The 26,976-nt window shown below is 46.7% G+C and overlaps 1 protein-coding gene across 1 annotated transcript; it reads left to right on the forward strand.

Annotated features, from left to right (window-relative positions):
- Nucleotides 1–2,901: 2,901 nt before the first annotated feature.
- LOC311122949 (nuclear protein MDM1-like) lies at nucleotides 2,902–26,974 on the forward strand. The gene is made up of 15 exons (XM_084197245.1): nucleotides 2,902–2,966; nucleotides 3,778–3,883; nucleotides 6,377–6,678; nucleotides 6,930–7,070; nucleotides 9,752–9,940; nucleotides 10,862–11,007; nucleotides 11,540–11,636; nucleotides 12,416–12,454; nucleotides 18,626–18,837; nucleotides 19,196–19,492; nucleotides 21,280–21,422; nucleotides 22,238–22,374; nucleotides 22,903–23,140; nucleotides 25,655–25,723; nucleotides 26,842–26,974. Exons 1-15 carry the CDS (start codon nucleotides 2,949–2,951, stop codon nucleotides 26,949–26,951), a joined length of 2,244 nt encoding a protein of 747 aa, XP_084053371.1. The 5' UTR covers nucleotides 2,902–2,948; the 3' UTR covers nucleotides 26,952–26,974.
- Nucleotides 26,975–26,976: the final 2 nt, after the last annotated feature.

The raw sequence follows: 26,976 nt of genomic DNA on the forward strand, positions 1-26,976 counted from the left end.
GGTGGAAAACTGAGCGGGTCGAATGTAACACGTCAACCCTGTTACCCAATTGTTTTTTGTGAAGGTTGCATTCAATTGCCACTCCCTGATGCACACAACAAGCTTCCAATCCCCTGTCACAAGGGGATTCATGGCTGATTTAAGATGAAAACCTCAACCCTGTTACGTTCAACCCTGTTACTTTATTTGACCCTTAATAGGCACTTACTGTGGTAATTTTATATTTAACTTCTTGAGATGGAAAAACATGTTTTTTTTTATTAAGCTGAACATGTGCTCTTAATGACAGAATGTTAAAATTAGGTGAAATCAAACGTTTTTTGGGGGACCAAGTTACACTGGTGGAATGACCCTGTAAATGTTTGTTTCATCATTATTCAAAGAGTCGAACAAGGCCAGCGTTGGGGAAGCTACTCTGAAAATATAATTTTACCAAGCTTCCAATTACTTCACACTAGAAGAAGTTAAGCTACACTAAAGCTCCCCTTAGCAAAAATATAGTTTACTGAACTAAAGTTACTTTGAAAAAGTAGTTCACTGCATCCAAACTACTTCGTGAAAATGATAAAAAAAAAAAAAAATGTTATTTCACCTTTATTTAACCAGGTAAGCCAGTTGAGAACAAGTTCTCATTTACAACTGCGACCTGGCCAAGATAAAGCAAAGCAGTGCGATAAAAACAACAACAAAGAGTTACATATGGAATAAACAAAACGTACAGTCAATAACACAATAGAAAATCTATATACAGTGTGTGCAAATGTAGCAAGTTATGGAGGTAAGGCAATAAATAGGCTATAGTGCAAAATAATTACAATTAGTATTAACACTGGAATGATAGATGTGCAAGAGATGATGTGCAAATAGAGATACTGGGGTGCAAATGAGCAAAATAAATAACAATATGGGGATGAGGTAGTTGGGTGGGCTAATTTCAGATGGGCTGTGTACAGGTGCAGTGATCGGTAAGGTGCTCTGACAACTGATGCTTAAAGTTAGTGAGGGAGATAAGAGTCTCCAGCTTCAGAGATTTTTGCAATTCGTTCCAGTCATTGGCAGCAGAGAACTGGAAGGAATGGCGGCCAAAGGAGGTGTTGGCTTTGGGGATGACCAGTGAGATATACCTGCTGGAGCGCAGACTACGGGTGGGTGTTGCTATGGTGACCAATGAGCTAAGATAAGGAGGGGATTTGCCTAGCAGTGATTTATAGATGGCCTGGAGCCAGTGGGTTTGACGACAAATATGTATGATCTAACTCCAACATGTCATAGGCTACAAATTGCAAGAACAGTTCACTCTGGAGTCAGCAGTTTACAGAATATGTAATTTAGTATATTAACACAAAAACTGTTTCAAGTGCCAATTAGGCAAGTCTCATTTCGAAAAATAAATGAAATTATTGCCTACTTCACCCATATTTTATTTTTGTAAAAACAGTAGTGTGTAGTTCCAGCAGTTAGCTACACCGCTACATGGTAAAACAGTAGTGTGTAGTTCCAGTAGTTAGCTACACCGCTACATGGTAAAACAGTAGTGTGTAGTTCCAGTAGTTAGCTACACCGCTACATGGTAAAACAGTAGTGTGTAGTTCAGGTAGTTAGCTACACCGCTACATGGTGAAACAGTAGTGTGTAGTTCCAGTAGTTAGCTACACCGCTACATGGTAAAACAGTAATGTGTAGTTCCAGTAGTTAGCTACACCGCTACATGGTAAAACAGTAGTGTGTAGTTCCAGTTGTTAGATACACCGCTACATGGTGAAACAGTAGTGTGTATAGTTCCAGTAGTTAGCTATACCGCTACATGGTAAAACAGTAGTGTGTAGTTCCAGTAGTTAGCTACACCGCTACATGGTAAAACAGTAGTGTGTAGTTCCAGTAGTTAGCTACACCGCTACATGGTGAAACAGTAGTGTGTAGTTCTAGTAGTTAGCTATACCGCTACATGGTAAAACAGTAGTGTGTAGTTCCAGTAGTTAGCTACACCGCTACATGGTGAAACAGTAGTGTGTAGTTCCAGTAGTTAGCTACACCGCTACATGGTAAAAAAAAAAAAAAAAAGTTATCAAAACACTACCAAGGTTTGAATTTAGTTCAACTACCACCAAGCTACTGCAAAATGTAGTTAATTACTAGTTGAACTACATAATTTTTATTTTTTGTCATTTAGCAGACGCTCTTATCCAGAGCGACTTACAGGAGCAATTAGGGTTAAGTGCCTTGCTCAAGGGCACATCGACAGATTTTTCACATGTAGTTCACTACTCCCCAACACTGAACAAGTATATTTTGAAATGACTTTGAGAGGAGCAGCAAATGCCTTGGACATAAAGACACTGATGATAGCTGTTGCCAAAAAACATTGCAGGCATACCATCCCTTCTATGGCATAGATGGATGTCAAAGCTTCATCCTCATCAGTCCATAGATGGTGTGAAGTTGTCCAAGTGCATGTCCATGACACAACTGGACATCTAGCAAAAGTCCCTATTCTATTCTGGTGTGAAATGAAAACGGAGGAAAATGTGGCAACAGTTCAAGCATAGGTATTTAGCACATGGGACTGTGTAGTCCTCTGTAGCTCAGCTGGTAGAGCACGGCGCTTGTAACGCCAAGGTAGTGGGTTCGATCCCCGGGACCACCCATACACAAAAATGTATGCACGCATGACTGTAAGTCGCTTTGGATAAAAGCGTCTGCTAAATGGCATATTATTATTATTATTATTAACACAGATCCTAGAAAGCAAACCCTCTATTTACAACTGCTTTGATCGCGCATGCGCGTGTCGATGAACGCTACAAAGCTTTGCCATGGCAACGCAAAGTGGCTCCTGTAACCGTCCGGATACTTTGAAGAAGTAACTTCAGTTTGCAACAATAACAGCTAGCTGGAAAACACACACACAGACACAGTTCTCCCTAACGCCTGCAGAACCTGAACAAAAAATGCCAGTACATTTCAAGGTAAACACATGTACTTTTCATTGAACGAGTGCAATAGAAATGCAACAGTTGGCTTTGGCTGGCGCGGTGTTTTCAACACGACGTCAAGTATCCACGTCACCGCGAGTGAGTAGAAGAGGTTTCGATTGATACAGAAGTGGAAATATTGTTTCTTTCGCACAAATAAGCTAACTAACATCGTGCATTGCGATTACATCGGATAAACAATCTTCGACGATTGCAGGTACAGCTAGCTAGACGGGGAAACAACAATCAAACCCCACTTCCAAGATGTCGGTTATTAGCCTTGGTTAGCTAAGTGTTTACTAACGTGTTACAATAGTATAAGCGGATAAACTAAGGAAGCTAGCTGGCGGTGGCTAACATGCACTGGCTATTTCAGCTTTTTTATTGATAAATAGAGAGACCTAACGCGCATGTTCTAGGCTTCAAATAAATGAATCAAGTGCATGCCATTGTAAAGGGCAATAGAGGATTTGTATAATAAGGTTTATTGCGTTAGTATTATTAAGGAGCCTAGCCAAAGACAGTACAGTATGGTTTAGAAACTGTGGCCTATACAGCTGTAAACTTGCTAGATATGCTGTAGCTGCAATCTCAGTTCACTGATTTAATGCAAACAAATGGAGCCAATCTGTTGCCTAGGCTAAATCTGACCAAGCCGAATCATGCAAATGTTTGTGCATGCATGATGCTTACAGTTATTTTAAAGGCATGCTATTTGCTAAATATATCCCACTTAAACAATATAGTAAGTCATCTATTCCTTTGCTATTTCCTAATGTTTGGATTCTCACACTCACATGCACAGGGCATCAGTGAGTACCAGAGGAAATTTAAAGGCCGGGTAGCGCGCTCCAGAAGCGCCTCTCCTCAGCGACGAATGCGCTTAGCTGGACTTCGATCTGACCAGATGGGTAAGATGTATTGATTGATTGGTATAGCCCCCTTTCCGGTACACCACACACTGACGTCACGCAACCATGCGCGCGCCCATTCAACATAGCCTAGATTTACGTTTTTATTGCTTCTAAACAAAATCACTTTTTTGGGGTCTCATACGCTTACAATTATGTTTTGTCGCTAAGATTATATTTGGTTGTGATCTTTGCAAAATAACTATTTTGGATGCAGCAGTTGTTAGCTAGACATACTGTAGGCGGTAGAAAAAGATAGCCAAAGAGCCATTTTACTAGTTGAAGTTGAAGTGTTTCAAAAAAAGTATAATGCAGTTGATTTGCGATTGTGACACACACATTATATTAAGCATTATATTAAATAATCCAATTATAATCCAAAAGTATTGTGAAATGCACTTATAAGCAACATGTAAATAGAGGCATTTTTTTGCTGGCGTTCTCCCCGAGTTCTGCCACCAACTTCCGAGCATTGCCCTCAAGTGGCAATGTTTCAAACACAGAAAGGAGTCTATATGACCGGTAACAGTATAATATACCAAGTTAACTTATCAAGCATCATTCAATAGATATTAGTCATATTCCTGTCATGCATCTTCATCTTTAAAGCACTGAGCCCAGCTCTACTATTTCTCTTCTACTATTTACATTTTGAGTCATTTAGCAGACGCTCCAGAGAGACTTACAGTAGTGAGTGCATACATTTTGGTACTGGTCCTCCGTGGGAATAGAGCCCACAACCCTGGCGTTGCAAGCACCATGCTCTACCAACTGAGTCACACGGTCAACTATAATCTCTCCTTCTATCATCCATATTACACCAGGTATCAGTAGAGACACTATCATCTCTCCTTCTATCATCCGTATTACACCAGGTATCAGTAGAGACACTATCATCTCTCCTTCTATCATCCGTATTACACCTGGTATCAGTAGAGACACTATCATCTCTCCTTCTATCATCCGTATTACACCAGGTATCAGTAGAGACACTATCATCTCTCCTATCATCCGTATTACACCAGGTATCAGTAGAGACACTATCATCTCTCCTTCTATCATCCGTATTACACCAGGTATCAGTAGAGACACTATCATCTCTCCTATCATCCATATTACACCAGGTATCAGTAGAGACACTATCATCTCTCCTTCTATCATCCATATTACACCAGGTATCAGTAGAGACACTATCATCTCTCCTTCTATCATCCATATTACACCAGGTATCAGTAGAGACACTATCATCTCTCCTTCTATCATCCATATTACACCAGGTATCAGTAGACACTATCATCTCTCCTTCTATCATCCGTATTACACCAGGTATCAGTAGAGACACTATCATCTCTCCTTCTATCATCCATATTACACCAGGTATCAGTAGAGACACTATCATCTCTCCTTATATCATCCATATTACACCAGGTATCAGTAGAGACACTATCATCTCTCCTTCTATCATCCGTATTGCACCAGGTATCAGTAGAGACACTATCATCTCTCCTTCTATCATCCATATTACACCAGGTATCAGTAGAGACACTATCATCTCTCCTTCTATCATCCGTATTACACCAGGTATCAGTAGAGACACTATCATCTCTCCTTCTATCATCCATATTACCGCAGGTATCAGTAGAGACACTATCATCTCTCCTTCTATCATCCATATTACACTAGGTATCAGTAGAGACACTATCATCTCCTTCTATCATCCATATTACACCAGGTATCAGTACAGACACTATCATCTCTCCTTCTATCATCCGTATTACACCAGGTATCAGTAGAGACACTATCATCTCTCCTTCTATCATCCATATTACACCAGGTATCAGTAGAGACACTATCATCTCTCCTTCTATCATCCATATTACACCAGGGATCAGTAGAGACACTATCATCTCTCCTTCTATCATCCATATTACACCAGGTATCAGTAGAGACACTATCATCTCTCCTTCTATCATCCATATTACACCAGGTATCAGTAGAGACACTATCATATGTCCTTCTATCATCCGTATTACACCAGGTATCAGTAGAGACACTATCATCTCTCCTTCTATCATCCATATTACACCAGGTATCAGTAGAGACACTATCATCTCTCCTTCTATCATCCATATTACACCAGGTATCAGTAGAGACACTATCATCTCTCCTTCTATCATCCATGTTACACCAGGTATCAGTAGAGACACAATCATCTCTCCTTCTATCATCCATATTACACCAGGTATCAGTCGAGACACTATCATCTCCTTCTATCATCCATATTACACCAGGTATCAGTAGAGACACTATCATCTCTCCTTCTATCATCCGTATTACACCAGGTATCAGTAGAGACACTATCATCTCTCCTTCTATCATCCATATTACACCAGGTATCAGTAGAGACACTATCATCTCCTTCTATCATCCATATTACACCAGGTATCAGTAGAGACACTATCATCTCTCCTTCTATCATCCATATTACACCAGGTATCAGTCGAGAGCCTCAGTTTCTGTCCAAGAGGAAGGTGCCCTCCTCCCACATGGCCCAGGTGTCCAGCTCCTTCCAATGGAACCCCACCACCACAGAGCCCCCACAGAGACGGGACGAGACCCCCAGACCTGGTACCTCTCCTCTGGCTCCTACCCCAGAGAGAGTCCACACCCCTCTGGCCCCTAGGGGTCCCCCTCCTCCAGGGGACCCCCAACGAGGCCTCAACACTCCTCAGGGCCAGACCCACACCCGGAGCCCCCTGGCTACTGTAGACAGACAGGACCAAGCTTTCAATGGGGTGAGAATGGTTGTTATTTATTTCATGTATGCAAATACATGTGCTCGATTTAGCTTGGGGTTTGCACTTTTGAGACTATTCCATTGGCTCCATTGTTACCAGGCAAACTAAATAAAGCGCAGCTCAAGTATTTGAAAGTACCATTTGACACACGTATTTGACCCAGGCCTTCTATGCAGCCCGTGGCCTGTGCATCAGACAGTGAGCTATTACTAGTTACCTGTGTAGTAAAGTGTGAGATGTGATTCCAGGTTGACCATGTGTTGAGGAGAAAGGCAGGGCTGAAGTCTTCTGGACAGAGGACTGGACTACAGAACTCAGAGTACAGGAAACAGTTCCCGTGGAAGACACCTGTAGCCGGCCACGCCTCCCCACTGCTGGCTGCAGAACAGGTGTCAGTTGATCCACTCTTATCCTCCTCTTGTCTGTACTAACACAACCCCAAGCATCCATCACATCCATGTTAAAGCCCTGATAGCCCATACAAACAGAGATGGAATACGTTTGTACTAGAACATGTACAGGCATGTCCTGGTCATAGAGGGACATACGCACAAGTATTCAGTAAGATTCACTGCTTCTTGTTACACCCTGAACCCAGGGTTGGTCACCCTTTCTGCCCCATTACTAGTTAGTCTTGAAAACCCGACCCCTAGGCAACACAGTGACTAGGATCTGGTTTCAATGATTGAGTCTTTTGGCATAGAGAAACTACGTCTGTCACGATCGTCGTAAGAAGTGGACCAAGGCGCAGCGTGATATGCGTACATCTTTTAATGAGTACTATTACAATACAACAAAACAACAAAACGATACGTGAAGTCCTAAGGTAACAAAACACCAACCTACACGGAACAAGATCCCACAAAAGACAAGTGCACAACAGGCTACCTAAGTATGGTTCCCAATCAGAGACAACGAGCCACAGCTGTCTCTAATTGGGAACCACCCCGGCCAACATAGAAAACGAAACATAGAAACTACACATAGAAACTAACACCCTGGCTCAACATAAAAGAGTCCCCAGAGCCAGGGCGTGACAGTACCCCCCCCCAAAGGCGCGGACTGCGACCGCGGCAACTAAACCCAACAGGGGAGGGGCCGGGTGGGCATTCCGCCTCCGGGCGTGACCACCACCCTCTAACTACCCCCCCATAGCGCCCCTGGTCTGGTCTGGCCCCGCTGGCTGGAGCTGGACTGGACATCGGTGGAGCGGATTGCTTAGGCTCCGGTGTGGAGCAGCTGACCGGTACCTGACCAGGCACCGGTGAAACAGGCACGGGCTGTGCCGGACTGACGACGCGCACCACTGGCTTGGTGCAGGGAGCAGGAACGGGCCGGACCGGGCTGACGACGCGCACCACAGGCTTGGTGCGAGGAGCAGGAACAGGCCGGGCCGGGCTGGCAACGCGCACCACAGGCTTGGTGCGGGGAGCAGGAACAGGCCGGGCCGGGCTGGCGACGCGCACCACAGGCTTGGTGCGAGGGGCAGGAACAGGCCGGGCCGGGCTGACGACGCGCACCCCTGGCTTGGTGCGTGGAGCAGGAACAGGCCGGGCCGGGCTGGCGACGCGCACCACAGGCTTGGTGCGAGGGGCAGGAACAGGCCGGGCCGGGCTGGCAACGCGCACCACAGGCTTGGTGCGGGGGGCAGGAACAGGCCGGACCGGGCTGTGGAGACGGACTGGAGGTCTGGAGCGAAGAGCTGACTCAACCCGTCCTGGCTGAATGCCTATTTCCACACACTCTGTGTGAGGCATCAGCACAGGACGTACAGGGCTGTGTACTCGTACTGGCACTACAGCACGTGACACTGGCGCAGGATATCCGGGACCGAGGAGGGGTACTGGAGGCCACGAGCGTTGAGCCACGTGCGTGGTGCTAGCACAGGACGTACATGACTGTGCCGGCACAGTACGCAGCTCCGCATACCTCGGAACCTGCCCAGTCTCACGCTCCCTAGCCTGAGTACGGGGAGTTGGCTCTGCTCTACCTCTAGGCTCCGCCAACCTCCCTTCCAGCCCCCCAAACCCGGTGGCCTCCTCTCCTAATCCACAAACTCGCCCTGTAGCTGCCTCCAGCAGCCCCGTCGTCCATGCCGTGTGCCCCCCCCAAAAAAATTATTGGGGTTGCCTCTTGCGTGCCCGACGTCGGCACGGTTGGCGCCGCTGCTCCTCTCTATGGCGCGCCTCCACCGTCTCCTCCCACGGACGGCAATCCATTCCGGCCTGGATATCCTCCCAAGTCCAGGATCCCTGCCCGTCCAAGATCTCCTCCCAAGTCCAGGCTGTCTGCTCCTGGACACGCTGCTTGGTCCTGTTATGGTGGGATCTTCTGTCACGATCGTCGTAAGAAGTGGACCAAGGCGCAGCGTGATATGCGTACATCTTTTAATGAGTACTATTACAATACAACAAAACAACAAAACGATACGTGAAGTCCTAAGGTAACAAAACACCAACCTACACGGAACAAGATCCCACAAAAGACAAGTGCACAACAGGCTACCTAAGTATGGGTCCCAATCAGAGACAACGAGCCACAGCTGTCTCTAATTGGGAACCACCCCGGCCAACATAGAAAACGAAACATAGAAACTACACATAGAAACTAACACCCTGGCTCAACATAAAAGAGTCCCCAGAGCCAGGGCGTGACAACGTCACTACCTATGTCGATAAGGGGGGGGGGGGGGGGAATTATGGGGACTATCCCGACAAATCACGAGGCAGACATGCCAGAATCGGCGTGATTTAAAACCAAACTTTGCAGTGTTTTTAGTTGAGGTGCGAAATATAACCTCTGTGTTCTCCATCTTGCTAGCTGGTATTTAGTATTTTATTCAAGCGGATAAAGTGGTGACGTAGACAGTGACGTAGTTGAAGCCAGATCCTAGTCACTGTTGCCTAGGGTCGGGTTTTCAAGACTAATTACTAGTTGGAGAGGGAGGCTGCCTACCCAAGCTGTGGCGCAGAGATGCTGTTTGGTCAAACAGCCAGTAGATGGTAGCAGAGTGTTTTTAGAATTAATCAATTATTGAGTTACAGGATGTTTCCTGCATGGTTTTCTCCAGATGCTGTACACCAGCAACCGTTCCATCCCTCCCTTCAAGTCTAACCCGGCGGTGGTGTTGGAGAGTGAGTACAGCAGGAGCTTTAAAGCCTCTCCCCGTCCCAGAGGGCCGCGGCTACGCAGGGACCTAGAGGGGGACCAGGTGCCTCTGTTCCGGAGGGAGAATGTTTCACCTGAGAAAGCATCAAAGGTACTTCCAAGTTGTACTCACTACACACTACAACTCAATCTTTCTTTGTTCTGGTAATTGATTTATTCAGCCTCTTACGTGACAGACTTTACAGAGGTGTAGTAGCTGACCGGAGATCAGCACTCACACGAGGATCTGGTTCTGGGTGCCAAGATTAGGCCACAGTGCAATACTCCCAGCATTGGCAATGTCTTCAACGGTACATTTCACATTTCAATAAGGAAGCAGATAGCCTACTTACTTATAACAAATATTTGTAACTGACCTCTGGGAAGATAAGGATACATTAGGACATTGACCGCAAGGTTTTTCTCAGTTTATTGACATTTCAAAAACCCCTTGGAGAAATACAATGCACAGCTAGAACTTCCAATATGAAAGAGAAATACAATGCACAGCTAGAACTTCCAATATGAAAGAGAAATACAATGCACAGCTAGAACTTCCAATATGAAAGAGAAATACAATGCACAGCTAGAACTTCCAATATGAAAGAGGAATACAATGCACAGCTAGAACTTCCAATATGAAAGAGGAATACAATGCACAGCTAGAACTTCCAATATGAAAGAGGAATACAATGCACAGCTAGAACTTCCAATATGAAAGAGAAATACAATGAACACTTAAAACTTCCAATATGAAGGTAAAGAATGCAGTTCTTTAGATAATGTACTCCACGTGCAACACCGGATACACCCGCTGGAGTGTACATGAGGGTTGGTGGTATTTCTGTACTGGTTCCACTGGTTCTATCCCCAGATTCCTCTGACTGACTGACTGGTTGCATCCCAAATGGCACCCTATTCCTATATAGGGCTCTGGTCAAAAGTAGTGCACTATGTAGGGAATAGGGTGCCATTTGGGACGACGCAGCCTTTATGAATGGCTCTGTTCTGTTTGTTGGGATGATAACATCAGAGCAAGAGGAAGAAGAAGAGGGAACAGAGAGAGAGAAAGTCCAGCATCGTAGAGGAGAACATTCAGCAGGAGGACGGGGGCAGGCCGCTGCAACAGGAACAGGAAGTGAAGTCACAGAGCCCCCAGAAGGCACCTCTTCCCCACAGGTGAGATCAGCGGTCAGAGGTCAGGTGTGATTACAGGGTAGATTGTAAGGGTGAAGTTACCTTTACACGCTGATCCTGGGTTCGTTTAGCATTCTTCCCAGTAATGGTTAAGGTTAGGATTGGGGGGAGGGAGAGCTGATCCCAGATCTGTACCTAGGGGAAACTTCCCCTGGAGCCAGAGGTCAGGGGTCAGGGGTGGGGAAGGGGAATGGGAAAGAGAGAGGGAACCTGTCAGAAATAGGAACTCTCATGTATTGTATATTGTCTATTTCCATCTTCAGTTCCTGCCATGTGTCATGCAGTATTTTGGGACTTACTGGTAACATTGTTGCCTCTCTCTGAGGATCACATGGAACTTCTGCAACGGACAGCAGCAGGGTTTGGTCATTCACACGTGGCCTATTCAACTAATACATTTTAGTTTAGGAATGCTAATGCTAAGTGCAATGCTAATTGATCGCTGAATATACAATATCTGACTTGGCCTGTGTTCAGTCTTGCCCTGTCTCTGTGTTTCTGTCCCTCTCTCCAGAAAGGTGAAATCAGAGTATAACGCCAACTTCCGCTCTCCGCTGAACTACAGATATAAGGACGGAGCCTGGGTCCAGGCTACCACAGTAGGAGAGGAGGTCAGTGTAGTTATTACAGTGTCTACCACAGTAGGAGAGGAGGTCAGTGTAGTTATTACAGTGTCTACCACAGTAGGAGACGAGGTCAGTGTAGTTATTACAGTGTCTACCACAGTAGGAGAGGAGGTCAGTGTAGTTATTACAGTGTCTACCACAGTAGGAGAGGAGGTCAGTGTAGTTATTACAGTGTCTACCACAGTAGGAGACGAGGTCAGTGTAGTTATTACAGTGTCTACCACAGTAGGAGGTCAGTGTAGTTATTACAGTGTCTACCACAGTAGGAGAGGAGGTCAGTGTAGTTATTACAGTGTCTACCACAGTAGGAGAGGAGGTCAGTGTAGTTATTACAGTGTCTACCACAGTAGGAGAGGAGGTCAGTGTAGTTATTACAGTGTCTACCACAGTAGGAGAGGAGGTCAGTGTAGTTATTACAGTGTCTACCACAGTAGGAGAGGAGGTCAGTGTAGTTATTACAGTGTCTACCACAGTAGGAGAGGAGGTCAGTGTAGTTATTACAGTGTCTACCACAGTAGGAGACGAGGTCAGTGTAGGTATTACAGTGTCTACCACAGTAGGAGAGGAGGTCAGTGTAGTTATTACAGTGTCTACCACAGTAGGAGAGGAGGTCAGTGTAGTTATTACAGTGTCTACCACAGTAGGAGACGAGGTCAGTGTAGTTAGTGTATAAAGTAATGAACTAGAGAGACTAAGTAAATGTCATGGATATGGCTGAAATCATTTCTCTTTAACCCATTCTCTCTCCCCATCCTCCTTTGCAGGGGCGTGACAGTCAGCATAGTCACGTTTGGTATCACGAGGTAACATGGTCTGGTCTCCCCGCTGTTGTACTGTACCTTCCTTCTCTTTGGGCTGTTGTCAATGACCCCCCCCCTTCCTCCTCTAACTTTTACACCCAACTGATTGACGATATATGAGTGAACAGAACACCTGTGTATCCACCTTATAAACAATACATTGGGCATAAAGAGTTTCCATTGTTGAGTTTCAGAAAGGCCCCATACCTGATATCGAGGCCTGAGATTGTTGAGTTTCAGAAAGGCTCCATACCTGATATCGAGGCCTGAGATTGTTGAGATTCAGAAAGGCTCCATACCTGATATCTAGGCCTGAGATTGTTGAGTTTCAGAAAGGCCCCATACCTGATATCTAGGCCTGAGATTGTTGAGTTTCAGAAAGGCCCCATACCTGATATCTAGGCCTGAGATTGTTGAGATTCAGAAAGGCTCCATACCTGATATCTAGGCCTGAGATTGTTGAGTTTTAGAAAGGCTCCATACCTGATATCTAGGCCTGAGATTGTTGAGTTTCAGAAAGGCCCCATACCTGATATCTAGGCCTGAGATTGTTGAGTTTCAGAAAGGCCCCATACCTGATATCTAGGCCTGAGATTGTTGAGATTCAGAAAGGCCCTATACCTGATATCTAGGCCTGAGATTGTTGAGTTTCAGAAAGGCTCCATACCTGATATCTAGGCCTGAGATTGTTGAGTTTCAGAAAGGCCCTATACCTGATATCTAGGCCTGAGATTGTTGAGATTCAGAAAGGCCCCGTACCTGATATCTAGGCCTGAGATGGTTGAGTTTCAGAAAGGCCCCATACCTGATATCTAGGCCTGAGATTGTTGAGTTTCAGAAAGGCTCCATACCTGATATCTAGGCCTGAGATTGTTGAGTTTCAGAAAGGCCCCATACCTGATATCTAGGCCTGAGATTGTTGAGTTTCAGAAAGGCCCTATACCTGATATCTAGGCCTGAGATTGTTGAGTTTCAGAAAGGCCCCATACCTGATATCTAGGCCTGAGATTGTTGAGTTTCAGAAAGGCCCTATACCTGATATCTAGGCCTGAGATTGTTGAGTTTCAGAAATTCTCCATACCTGATATCTAGGCCTGAGATTGTTGAGTTTCAGAAAGGCTCCATACCTGATATCTAGGCCTGAGATTGTTGAGTTTCAGAAAGGCTCCATACCTGATATCTAGGCCTGAGATTGTTGAGTTTCAGAAAGGCCCCATACCTGATATCTAGGCCTGAGATTGTTGAGTTTCAGAAAGGCCCCATACCTGATATCTAGGCCTGAGATTGTTGAGTTTCAGAAAGGCTCCATACCTGATATCTAGGCCTGAGATTGTTGAGTTTCAGAAAGGCTCCATACCTGATATCTAGGCCTGAGATTGTTGAGTTTCAGAAAGGCTCCATACCTGATATCTAGGCCTGAGATTGTTGAGTTTCAGAAAGGCCCCATACCTGATATCTAGGCCTGAGATTGTTGAGTTTCAGAAAGGCTCCATACCTGATATCTAGGCCTGAGATTGTTGAGTTTCAGAAAGGCCCCATACCTGATATCTAGGCCTGAGATTGTTGAGTTTCAGAAAGGCCCCATACCTGATATCTAGGCCTGAGATTGTTGAGTTTCAGAAAGGCTCCATACCTGATATCTAGGCCTGAGATTGTTGCTCTGATAGGTTGCTGAAAATATGAATTGTGAGTGTGCGTGCGCGTGCGCGTTTCTGTGAGCACGGTGTGTGTGTGTGTGTGTGTGTGTGTGTGTGTGAGAGCACGGTGTGTGTGTGTGTGTGTGTGTGTGTGAGAGCACGGTGTGTGTGTGTGTGTGTGTGTGTGTGTGTGTGTGTGTGTGTGTGTGTGTGTGAGAGCACGGTGTGTGTGTGTGTGTGTGTGTGTGTGTGTGTGTGTGTGTGTGAGAGCACGGTGTGTGTGTGTGTGTGTGTGTGTGTGTGTGTGTGTGTGTGTGTGTGTGTGTGTGTGTATCAGGCAGTGTCAGCGTCAGTACAGTGAGTCAGCAGGAGGTTGGTTAGACAACGTTCTTCTTTCCATTCAACCTGAATATGCTGACTGGTTAACCGTACCTTGCCTTGTACGGCACATAGAAACCTGGCCCATAAACTTCATGGAAATGTACTAAATATAGCCAAGATGCAGAAGAGCATTCTAGGAAATGATTGCCATTGTATTCTAAGTAAAGTAGTTCAATACACACCAATAAAAACAAAGGGATTATTAGAACCATTAGTTGGGCTATAGTGATTGATCTGATGTTCCACTCCAGGATTGGGCTCAAAGCCATTTCAGGTGAGCTCTAGTCTGATTGAGGAAATCAATGAGGACATAAAGAGATGTTTGTTTTTCAGCTGAAGGAGGATTTCCTGGTGGAATTTCAGTGTAACCCACCTCTAATTGATTCTGTTGAAAAGTAATTGAGGTCAACCCTTCTCCAAAGTGCTGCTAGCTATCAATATATCAGTCTACCACTCAACCAGTCTACCAGTCAACCAGTCTTATCAGTCTTATCAGTCTTACCAGTCTACCACTCAACCAGTCAACCAGTCAACCAGTCTACCAGTCTTATCAGTCTTATCAGTCTTATCAGTCTACCAGTCTACCAGTCGACCAGTCAACCAGTCAACCAGTCTACCAGTCTACCAGTCTTATCAGTCTACCAGTCTTATCAGTCTTATCAGTCTACCAGTCTACCAGTCTTATCAGTCTACCAGTCTACCAGTCTTATCAGTCTACCAGTCTACCAGTCTTATCAGTCTACCAGTCTATCAGTTTACCAGTCTTATCATTCTACCAGTCTATCAGTTTACCAGTCTTATCAGTCTTATCAGTCTTATCAGTCTTATCAGTCTATCAGTCTTATCAGTCTTATCAGTCTTATCAGTCTACCAGTCTTATCAGTCTACCAGTCTTATCAGTCTTATCAGTCTACCAGTCTTATCAGTCTTATCAGTCTACCAGTCTATCAGTTTACCAGTCTTATCAGTCTACCAGTCTATCAGTTTACCAGTCTTATCAGTCTTATCAGTCTTATCAGTCTTATCAGTCTATCAGTCTTATCAGTCTTATCAGTCTTATCCGTCTACCAGTCTTATCAGTCTTATCAGTCTACCAGTCTTATCAGTCTTATCAGTCTACCAGTCTTATCAGTCTTATCAGTCTACCAGTCTATCAGTTTACCAGTCTTATCAGTCTACCAGTCTATCAGTTTACCAGTCTTATCAGTCTACCAGTCTTATCAGTCTTATCAGTCTACCAGTCTATCAGTTTACCAGTCTTATCATTCTATGACCTATATAGTGTAATACTTTTGACCAGAGCCCTATGGGTCCTGGTCAAAAGTAGTGCACTATATAAGGAACAGAGGGCCATTTAGGAGGCAGCCTGGGTCCAGGTGCCAGCCCAGTGTGTGTTGTGTCGTGCCCTGGGTCCAGGTGCCAGCCCAGTGTGTGTTGTGTCGTGCCCTGGGTCCAGGTGCCAGCCCAGTGTGTGTTGTGTCGTGCCCTGGGTCCAGGTGCCAGCCCAGTGTGTGTTGTGTCGTGCCCTGGGTCCAGGTGCCAGCCCAGTGTGTGTTGTGTCGTGCCCTGGGTCCAGGTGCCAGCCCAGTGTGTGTTGTGTCGTGCCCTGGGTCCAGGTGCCAGCCCAGTGTGTGTTGTGTCGTGCCCTGGGTCCAGGTGCCAGCCCAGTGTGTGTTGTGTCGTGCCCTGGGTCCAGGTGCCAGCCCAGTGTGTGTTGTGTCGTGCCCTGGGTCCAGGTGCCAGCCCAGTGTGTGCTGTGTCGTGCCCTGGGTCCAGGTGCCAGCCCAGTGTGTGTTGTGTCGTGCCCTGGGTCCAGGTGCCAGCCCAGTGTGTGTTGTGTCGTGCCCTGGGTCCAGGTGCCAGCCCAGTGTGTGTTGTGTCGTGCCCTGGGTCCAGGTGCCAGCCCAGTGTGTGTTGTGTCGTGCCCTGGGTCCAGGTGCCAGCCCAGTGTGTGTTGTGTCGTGCCCTGGGTCCAGGTGCCAGCCCAGTGTGTGTTGTGTCGTGCCCTGGGTCCAGGTGCCAGCCCAGTGTGTGTTGTGTCGTGCCCCGGGTCCAGGTGCCAGCCCGGGTCCAGGTGCCAGCCCGGGTCCAGGTGCCAGCCCGGGTCCAGGTGCCAGCCCAGTGTGTGTTGTGTCGTGCCCTGGGTCCAGGTGCCAGCCCAGTGTGTGTTGTGTCGTGCCCTGGGTCCAGGTGCCAGCCCAGTGTGTGTTGTGTCGTGCCCTGGGTCCAGGTGCCAGCCCAGTGTGTGTTGTGTCGTGCCCTGGGTCCAGGTGCCAGCCCAGTGTGTGTTGTGTCGTGCCCTGGGTCCAGGTGCCAGCCCAGTGTGTGTTGTGTCGTGCCCTGGGTCCAGGTGCCAGCCCAGTGTGTGTTGTGTCGTGCCCTGGGTCCAGGTGCCAGCCCAGTGTGTGTTGTGTCGTGCCCTGGGTCCAGGTGCCAGCCCAGTGTGTGCTGTGTCGTGCCCTGGGTCCAGGTGCCAGCCCAGTGTGTGTTGTGTCGTGCCCTGGGTCCAGGTGCCAGCCCAGTGTGTGTTGTGTCGTGCCCTGGCTTTGCTTGTGTGCATGAAAGAGAACATGTGGCTTGAGTCTGCTTCTCAGTCATCTGTTGCATCATTGTGGATGTCTTAAAGCTATTGATAACACTTTCAACTGTCTAAAACTCTCTCTACCACACACCTATGATCAGTATCAGGAAAAGCGTTTACTCACAGAGCACTGATTTAGTGATCAGTATCAGAGGGAAGTTGACTGTGCAGTTAAAAAAACGACAAGTAAACATTGGTCTGCCGCCTTTGCTTCTGATGCCACAGATCCTGCAAGGTTCCCTGCCATGTTCTGTTAATGTGATGCCACAGATCCTGCAAGGTTCCCTGCCATGTTCTGTTAATGTGATGCCACAGATACTGCAAGGTTCCCTGCCATGTTCTGTTAATGTGATGCCACAGATACTGCAAGGTTCCCTCGCCATGTTCTGTTAATGTGATGCCACAGATCCTGCAAGGTTCCCTGCCATGTTCTGTTAATGTGATGCCACAGATCCTGCAAGGTTCCCTGCCATGTGCTGTTAATGTGATGCCACAGATCCTGCAAGGTTCCCTGCCATGTTCTGTTAATGTGATGCCACAGATCCTGCAAGGTTCCCTGCCATGTTCTGTTAATGTGATGCCACAGATCCTGCAAGGTTCCCTGCCATGTGCTGTTAATGTGATGCCACAGATCCTGCAAGGTTCCCTGCCATGTGCTGTTAATGTGATGCCACAGATCCTGCAAGGCTCCCTGCCATGTTCTGTTAATGTGATGCCACAGATCCTGCAAGGTTCCCTGCCATGTTCTGTTAATGTGATGCCACAGATACTGCAAGGTTCCCTGCCATGTGCTGTTAATGTGATGCCACAGATCCTGCAAGGTTCCCTGCCATGTTCTGTTAATGTGATGCCACAGATCCTGCAAGGTTCCCTGCCATGTTCTGTTAATGTGATGCCACAGATCCTGCAAGGTTCCCTGCCATGTTCTGTTAATGTGATGCCACAGATCCTGCAAGGTTCCCTGCCATGTTCTGTTAATGTGATGCCACAGATACTGCAAGGTTCCCTGCCATGTTCTGTTAATGTGCTGCCACAGATCCTGCAAGGTTCCCTGCCATGTGCTGTTAATGTGATGCCACAGATCCTGCAAGGTTCCCTGCCATGTTCTGTTAATGTGATGCCACAGATCCTGCAAGGTTCCCTGCCATGTTCTGTTAATGTGATGCCACAGATCCTGCAAGGTTCCCTGCCATGTGCTGTTAATGTGATGCCACAGATACTGCAAGGTTCCCTGCCATGTTCTGTTAATGTGCTTGAAATGCTTATGTACAGTATTCATATGAAGTTCTTCAGGAACTGGATTTAAACATATAGCCTGGTCCAAGGTCCGTTTGTGCTCTTGCCGACTCCATTTCTGTCATTGTCGAGCCAAACACGTTTGGTATGATGATTCCATGAGTTAGTTGACAAGAGAGCAGAAACACACTGGCACCAGGCTAGGTTCCACCTATAGAAAATAAAGAAGCTGTGTTGTGACTGAGCCCTGTCCAACTTTCTGGCCGGAGCAGCCTGCTACTTTAAAAAAAAATCTAATAAATGCTATCAGTCAACCAACCAATCAATCAATCCTCCCAGGTGCGAGAGCTTCGTGAGAAGGCGGAGACCTACAGACAGAGGGCGTGGGGGACCCATTTCTCCCGTCTCCACTTCAACCAGATCCTGTCGGACCAGAACCAGCTGTGGGAGGCCTCCACCCCTTCGTCCTCCGACCTCACCTCTGGGACAGGGTCAGGGGACGGGGAGGACCACAGCGGTAGCCCTACCATCCAGGCTCTGGACCTCGCTAGGTGAGGGGGAGAGAGAGACCACAGAGCTGGCTATAGCATGACATTAGCATATCTTTAAGTTTGGGTTGGATGAAGTAGTCTGTCTGTCTCAGGGTTTCCCATAGATGGGATGCAACTTTAGGCCTCAAAATCGGGCCTCTGCAGGCGTAGAATTAAATTGAAATCAAGTGTAGCCAAGTGATTTGACTTAGAAGCAGAGCCACATATTTCTGGGTAGAAGCCGCAGAGCTAGCTGGGTGGTTGCCCCACCTAAACTCTAATGCTGAGAGTCCTATATTGGGGTTTTAATAGATCTGACCTATTAAGGTCATGTTCACTGTGTGTCCCTCTCCCTCCTCCTCTCCCTGTGTGTCTGTAGGGTTGACAGTAGCTCCAGCTACAAAGCCGGACCCCCTGCCTCCCTCACCCCCGTGTCCAGCAGAAGGAACTCCACCAGGGGGGCTGGGGACACAGCAGGCCCCCCTGGTCAGCCTGACCCTGGAAACCCCACCCTGCCTGTTCAGAGGAGACTAGCCTGGGAGGAGGAGACAGGGGCTGGGGGTGGAGGGGGGGAGGAGGAGGATGAGACAGGGGCTGGGGGTGGACCGGGGGAGGAGGAGGAGGAGAACAGAGAGGAAGAAGAGGAGAAGGAGAGAAAAGTTGAGAGAAAGGATGAGTATGTGGTTGTTTCATTCCTTCTCCATTTCCAGTTGATTTCTGCTTTCACTGAGTGGTCAGTTGTGTTACCTCCACTCTGTTTTTATCCATATTGGAGACGGTCGGTTGTGTTACCTCCACTCTGTTTTTTTCCATATTGGAGACAGTCAGTTGTGTTACCTCCACTCTGTTTTTATCCATATTGGAGACGGTCAGTTGTGTTACCTCCACTCTGTTTTTATCCATATTGGAGACGGTCAGTTCTGTTACCTCCACTCTGTTTTTATCCATATTGGAGACGGTCAGTTGTGTTACCTCCACTCTGTTTTTATACATATTGGAGACGGTCAGTTGTGTTACCTCCACTCTGTTTTTTTCCATATTGGAGACAGTCAGTTGTGTTACCTCCACTCTGTTTTTATCCATATTGGAGACGGTCAGTTGTGTTACCTCCACTCTGTTTTTATACATATTGGAGACGGTCAGTTGTGTTACCTCCACTCTGTTTTTATCCATATTGGAGACGGTCAGTTGTGTTACCTCCACTCTGTTTTTATACATATTGGAGACGGTCAGTTGTGTTACCTCCACTCTGTTTTTATCCATATTGGAGACAGTCAGTTGTGTTACCTCCACTCTGTTTTTATACATATTGGAGACGGTCAGTTGTGTTACCTCCACTCTGTTTTTATACATATTGGAGACGGTCAGTTGTGTTACCTCCACTCTGTTTTTATCCATATTGGAGACGGTCAGTTGTGTTACCTCCACTCTGTTTTTATCCATATTGGAGACGGTCAGTTCTGTTACCTCCACTCTGTTTTTTATCCATATTGATGACAGTCATCATTTTGTTACTTTTTTCAGGAGCTACCATTTTTAGAGACCACAGAGTTGCGTTGCCTCACTGCATGTTGATTCAACACACTGTGACTCTGTCTGTGTCACTACTTCCGCCGGGGCTGCCCCTCCTCCTTGCTCGGGCAGGTTTCGGCGTTCGTCGTCACCGGCTTACTAGCCACTGCCGCTCCATTTATCATCACTCCATTGGTCTTGTCTTGTCAATCACACACACCTGGTTCTTATCCCCTCATTAGTCCGTGTATAAGTGTTCCCTCTGCCCCCTTGTCCTTGTGGGTGATTGTTCATTGTGAGAGTAGTGTAGCTCGGTGGAGCTCCTTGTACATTGTATTTACCAGGGTAGATATTTCCCCCGTGCCTGTTTATTGTTGGAGCTATCGTTACATTGTATTTACTGGGGTAGATATTTCCCCTGTGCCTGTTTATTGTTGGAGCTATCGTTACATTGTATTTACCAGGGTAGATATTTCCCCTGTGCCTGTTTATTGTTGGAGCTATCGTTACATTGTATTTACCAGGGTAGATATTTCCCCTGTGCCTGTTTATTGTTGGAGCTATCGTTACATTGTATTTACCCTGTTTGGTTTTGTCGCTATCCAGTGCTTTTGTGTACGACTGAATAAACTCTGCATTCGGTGATTTCCCTCCTGCGCCTGACTCATTTGATCACACTCATCACAGTCTGTCTGTCTGTCTGTCTGTCTGTCTGTCTGTCTGTCTGTCTGTCTGTCTGTCTGTCTGTCTGTCTGTCTGTCTGTCTGTCTGTCTGTCTGTCTGTCTGTCTGTCTGTCTGTCTGTCTGCCTGCCTGCCTGCCTGCCTGCCTGCCTGCCTGCCTGCCTGCCTGCCTGCCTGTCTGTCTGCCTGCCTGCCTGCCTGCCTGCCTGCCTGCCTGTCTGTCTGTCTGTCTGTCTGTCTGTCTGTCTGTCTGTCTGTCTGTGTGCTAGGCTGAGGGTTCTGGACCATCTGCGTCCGTCGTCTGTAGCAGGCTCCCACAGCTCCAGAGAGGATGGTAGGATGCCCACCCCCACACTGCAAAGGATCGCTACTGTTCAGAGAACTCACCACGACCTGACGACTCCAGCCACTGGTAACCTAGCAAATATATTGTTGACATATTTTTCTCTATATTTTTAGTTTTTGTGACCAACTTTGTATTCAAATTTTTTTTTTATTGAGAGGGGTTACTGGTACAAAAACAATCAAATACATTTATCCAGGGGCAGTGTGTGGTCCGGCCCAGTTTGGGTTTATCTCCAGGGGCCTCCAGGGGCAATGTGTGGTCCGGCCCAGTCTGGGTTTATCTCCAGGGGCCTCCAGGGGCAATGTTTGGTCCAGCCCAGTTTGTCTCCAGGGGCCTCCAGGGGCAATGTGTGGTCCGGCCCAGTCTGGGTTTATCTCCAGGGGCCTCCAGGGGCAATGTTTGGTCCAGCCCAGTTTGTCTCCAGGGGCAATGTGAACCAGGTCATAGTGGAAACAAACCAACTAACTACTGTGTTGAGGCAGTTTCACCATGACCATGAACTAGGTGATAGTGGAAACAAACCAACGTCAGACTCGTCATCTTCCCACCGTAGCTTGCATCCAGCCTACACTTTCTCAAAATCTCTGATCTTCACAGACAAATCATGGTTCAGTCATGGGTCAGGTCAATATTATACACCAAACTCACTATTTTCTACATTTTACATGACAATTGAGTCATTTAACAGATACTCTTATCCAGAGCATCTTACAGACAGTACCATTCAGTTTAGTAGAAAAACAACCACATATCCCAGTCATATGACAGTCAAGTTCAAAGCATGGTTCATTACTTCTGTTCTGTGTTGAATTGAAAAAAAAAAAAAAGTTATTGATCGCCAGAGGTTTAAATGTGATAACCCTTTGTCTGTTGTCTGTCAGGAGGTGCTATCCTGGTGTCTCCTCCTAAGATGAAGGAGGCTAATGGTTGGGTGAGGAGAAGTGAACCTCCGTTGGGTAAACCCCGTCCCCCCTTTAAACACCCCTCTCTGGCCTCCCCACAACGAGCAGCCAGACAGGTACCAACTACACCACTGGATATTGGGATAGTGGGAAGAGCTTCTCCTTGGTGAGAAGATACATCTAGTATTTATAGGCAGGGTTACTGTAAGGAGAAGATACATCTAGTATTTATAGGCAGGGTTACTGTAAGGAGAGGATACATCTAGTATTTATAGGCAGGGTTACTGTAAGGAGAAGATACATCTAGTATTTATAGGCAGGGTTACTGTAAGGAGAAGATACATCTAGTATTTATAGGCAGGGTTACTGTAAGGAGAAGATACATCTAGTATTTATAGGCAGGGTTACTGTAAAAGCACGTTGTGATAACTGCTGTGCTGATATAAAAAGCTTTATAAAATCGATTTGATTGATTGATTGATTGATTGTATTTGCTAGTGTTTCGACTAAGATAAGAACATTTTTACTTGGCTGGTTGTATGCCTTATGTTTTGTCAATGCTATTTTTTGGGGGGGAGTATATCTGTTGTTATAGGTGCCTCTAGTCTTGTTAGTTAGTGAATCTGATGTTGTGTCTCTATCAGAATGAGGAGCGGAACCAGCCCCTTTCCTCTCCAGCAGCAGGGGTGACCACTGTGGACCCCCTCCCCCTGAGAGAGGACTCCTGGTCGGGGGAGACCTCTCCAGAGAACCCCCCTGATCCTCCACCAGAGGCCAAACCCTCCCGTAAACGCACCACCAGCGGACGACCCCACGCCGCCGTCCCTCCACCTGTTAACCGCATCCAGGGGATGCTCAGAGACCCAGAGTTCCAACATAATGGTAACTATCCTTAAGACCACTATCACTACAAACGGCCTCAGCAGTTTAACTGAAAATACAAATAGCATTGGTTTTTGACTGATCAAAACCTCTTTTACATTACTGGCATTTGGGATGCTGCATCCGCAACTTCAATTCAAACTGTGTGACGTTGTCGCGTCACATCATCACCCTATAGTTATGGGCCAATCAAAACACTGCATTCTGCCTCATCAAAGACAGTTTAGTGAGAATGAAATGAACATATAAATGTGACAATGAGCATCATTTACCGTCGATGGGAGGTGTGTGAGTGTGTGTCAGGTTTCCGTCATCTCTACAGTATATAGGTCAGTATGTTTGACTGAGTCCCTGTGGGGTGTGGTCTCGCTCTCTCTCTACTGCTGAGACATCGTTACAGTTTGTGGCTTTTCTCAGCATATTCTACCGTTGCGTAACAAAAAAACCTGGTCCCAGATCTGTTTGGACTGTCCTGCCTAGTTGCCACGTCCAGGTTAGGTTATGTAAGTAGCCTGTATCTGTTTGGGTTGACTTGCCACGTGCCGTCTTGCAAACTTGTTGCTGTCTCACCAACAGATCTGACACCAGGCTACCTGTTGAATAACATAACCAGGACGTGAGAAGGAAACAGAGTTGTAGTCCGGTCCTCATTCCTTCCTTCCCGCCAGACCAGATATTGTCTAGTATTGTAGTTCCTAGCTGCTTCTTTCTCCTCAAGACAAAAGATACAGAAGCCGATGCCAGAGGATCACAACTGGGGGAAATCCCTTTTTCTCCAGAGTCCTTCAACTCTTTCTCTTCCTCTCGTCTCCCTCCATTCCTGACTCCACTCCAGAACCCCCGCCCCCCCATTCAGTTTATTTTCAGAATAATAGGCCTACACCTGAGATAGAAACACCTGGGGTAGAATGAGGTAAAAACACCTGAGGTAGAAACACCTGGGGTAGAAACACCTGGGGTAGAATGAGGTAAAAACACCTGGGGTAGAAACACCTGAGGAAGAAACACCTGGGGTAGAAACACCTGGGGTAGAAACACCTTGGGTAGAAACACCTGGGGTAGAAACACCTGGGGTAGAAACACCTGGGGTAGAAACACCTAGGGTAGAAACACCTGGGGTAGAAACACCTGAGGTAGAAACACCTGAGATAGAAACACCTGGGGTAGAATGAGGTAAAAACACCTGGGGTAGAAACACCTGAGGTAGAAACACCTGAGGTAGAAACACCTGGGGTAGAAACACCTGGGGTAGAAACACCTTGGGTAGAAACACCTTGGGTAGAAACACCTGGGGTAGAAACACCTGAGGTAGAAACACCTGGGGTAGAAACACCTGGGGTAGAAACACCTGGGGTAGAAACACCTGAGGTAGAAACACCTGGGGTAGAAACACCTGGGGTAGAAACACCTGGGGTAGAACCACCTGAGGTAGAAACACCTGAGGTAGAAACACCTGGGGTAGAAACACCTGAGGTAGAAACACCTGGGGTAGAAACACCTGGGGTAGAAACACCTGGGGTAGAATGAGGTAAAAACACCCGGGGTAGAAACACCTGAGATAGAAACACCTGAGGTAGAAACACCTGGGGTAGAATGAGGTAGAAACACCTTAGATAGAAACACCTGGGGTAGAAACACCTGAGATAGAAACACCTGGGGTAGAAACACCTGAGGTAGAAACACCTGAGGTAGAAACACCTGAGGTAGAAACACCTGAGGAAGAAACACCTGGGGTAGAATGAGGTAGAAACACCTGAGGTAGAAACACCTGAGGTAGAAACACCTGGGGTGGAAACACCTGGGGTCGAAACACCTGAGGTAGAAACACCTGGGGTAGAAACACCTGGGGTAGAAACACCTGGGGTAGAAACACCTGAGGTAGAAACACCTGAGGTAGAAACACCTGGGGTAGAAACACCTGGGGTGGAAACACCTGGGGTAGAAACACCTGGGGTAGAAACACCTGGGGTAGAAACACCTGGGGTAGAAACACCTGGGGTAGAACCTACTAAGGAGTTCATCACAGTCACAGACCTACTAAGGAGTTCATCACAGCCACAGACCTACTAAGGAGTTCATCACAGTCACAGACCTACTAAGGAGTTCATCACAGCCACAGACCTACTAAGGAGTTCATCACAGTCACAGACCTACTAAGGAGTTCATCACAGCCACAGACCTACTAAGGAGTTCATCACAGTCACAGACCTACTAAGGAGTTCATCACAGTCACAGACCTACTAAGGAGTTCATCACAGCCACAGACCCACTAAGGAGTTCATCACAGTCACAGACCCACTAAGGAGTTCATCACAGTCACAGACCTACCAAGGAGTTCATCACAGCCACAGACCTACTAAGGAGTTCATTGGAAGACAACGGACTATAACTGTAGCAGTATTGTGCATCATGTGTAATAACATGGAAAGCAAAAATGTACTGTTATCTTAGCATTGACATGTATCTCCCACAACAACAAACAGAACAGGTGTCCATTGTCTTCCTCTACTCTAGGTAATTTAGGCCTGAGGACGTCGGATCTGCTGCTGTGTCCAGGGGGTGGCTGTGGAACTGATGATGAAGGTAATGTCATGGCAACAAGCTTCTTCACATTAGTCTGATAATGAAGGTGATATACTACAATGCAGGATCAATGCCTTAGTCATTTATTTTCTGGTTCATTAAGAAACCTAAACTCAGAGATGTGTTTTTGGTTGTTCAGTCAATTAGACATGCCCATTTCAAGCTTATAAAAATAAATATATATATATATCTGACTCTCCTTTATCCTGTTCTGTAGTATACCCATCCGGTGTCCTGGACTTCTGGATAAGTTAAAGCTCAGCTCATCACAACTAGACTAACTAGGCTGATGTTGGTATTCAGTGTTAAAGGCAGGCTTAGGGGTAATGTTGGTATTCAGTGTTAAAGGCAGGCTTAGGGGTAATGTTGGTATTCAGTGTTAAAGGCAGGCTTAGGGGTAATGTTGGTCTTCAGTGTTAAAGGCAGGCTTAGGGGTAATGTTGGTATTCAGTGTTAAAGGCAGGCATAGGGGTAATGTTGGTCTTCAGTGTTAAAGGCAGGCTTAGGGGTAATGTTGGTCTTCAGTGTTAAAGGCAGGCTTAGGGGTAATGTTGGTATTCAGTGTTAAAGGCAGGCTTAGGGGTAATGTTGGTCTTCAGTGTTAAAGACAGGCTTAGGGGTAATGTTGGTATTCAGTGTTAAAGGCAGGCTTAGGGGTAATGTTGGTATTCAGTGTTAAAGGCAGGCTTAGGGGTAATGTTGGTATTCAGTGTTAAAGGCAGGCTTAGGGGTAATGTTGGTATTCAGTGTTAAAGGCAGGCTTAGGGGTAATGTTGGTATTCAGTGTTAAAGGCAGGCTTAGGGGTAATGTTGGTATTCAGTGTTAAAGGCAGGCTTAGGGGTAATGTTGGTATTCAGTGTTAAAGGCAGGCTTAGGGGTAATGTTGGTCTTCAGTGTTAAAGGCAGGCTTAGGGGTAATGTTGGTATTCAGTGTTAAAGTCTTGATACAAGTGAAGTGACACCTCCTCTTACACAAAATAAAATGAGACATTTGCTTCAATATCTCCATGACATAAAGCATAAAGGCTAGCTGAGGTTCTATTTCTTTGGGGGTCAGCTGATCACTCTCTCCCTGACCTGGCTAATCTCTGACCCCTGACCCTTGGTGACCCTCCAGATGACAGGATGTCCCAGATCTCGTCCAGGTCAGCAGCGTCCTGCTCCATGGCCTCCCAGGTCCTGGACCGAGCCCAGAGGAGGAAGGACCACTTCTGGGGGAAGAGATAACAGGAAGCACTGACCCCCCCCCCCC

The sequence above is a fragment of the Coregonus lavaretus genome (assembly GCF_964263955.1).
Source record: "Coregonus lavaretus genome assembly, contig: HAP1_SCAFFOLD_2580, whole genome shotgun sequence".
In the NCBI taxonomy this organism is placed as follows: domain Eukaryota; kingdom Metazoa; phylum Chordata; class Actinopteri; order Salmoniformes; family Salmonidae; genus Coregonus; species Coregonus lavaretus.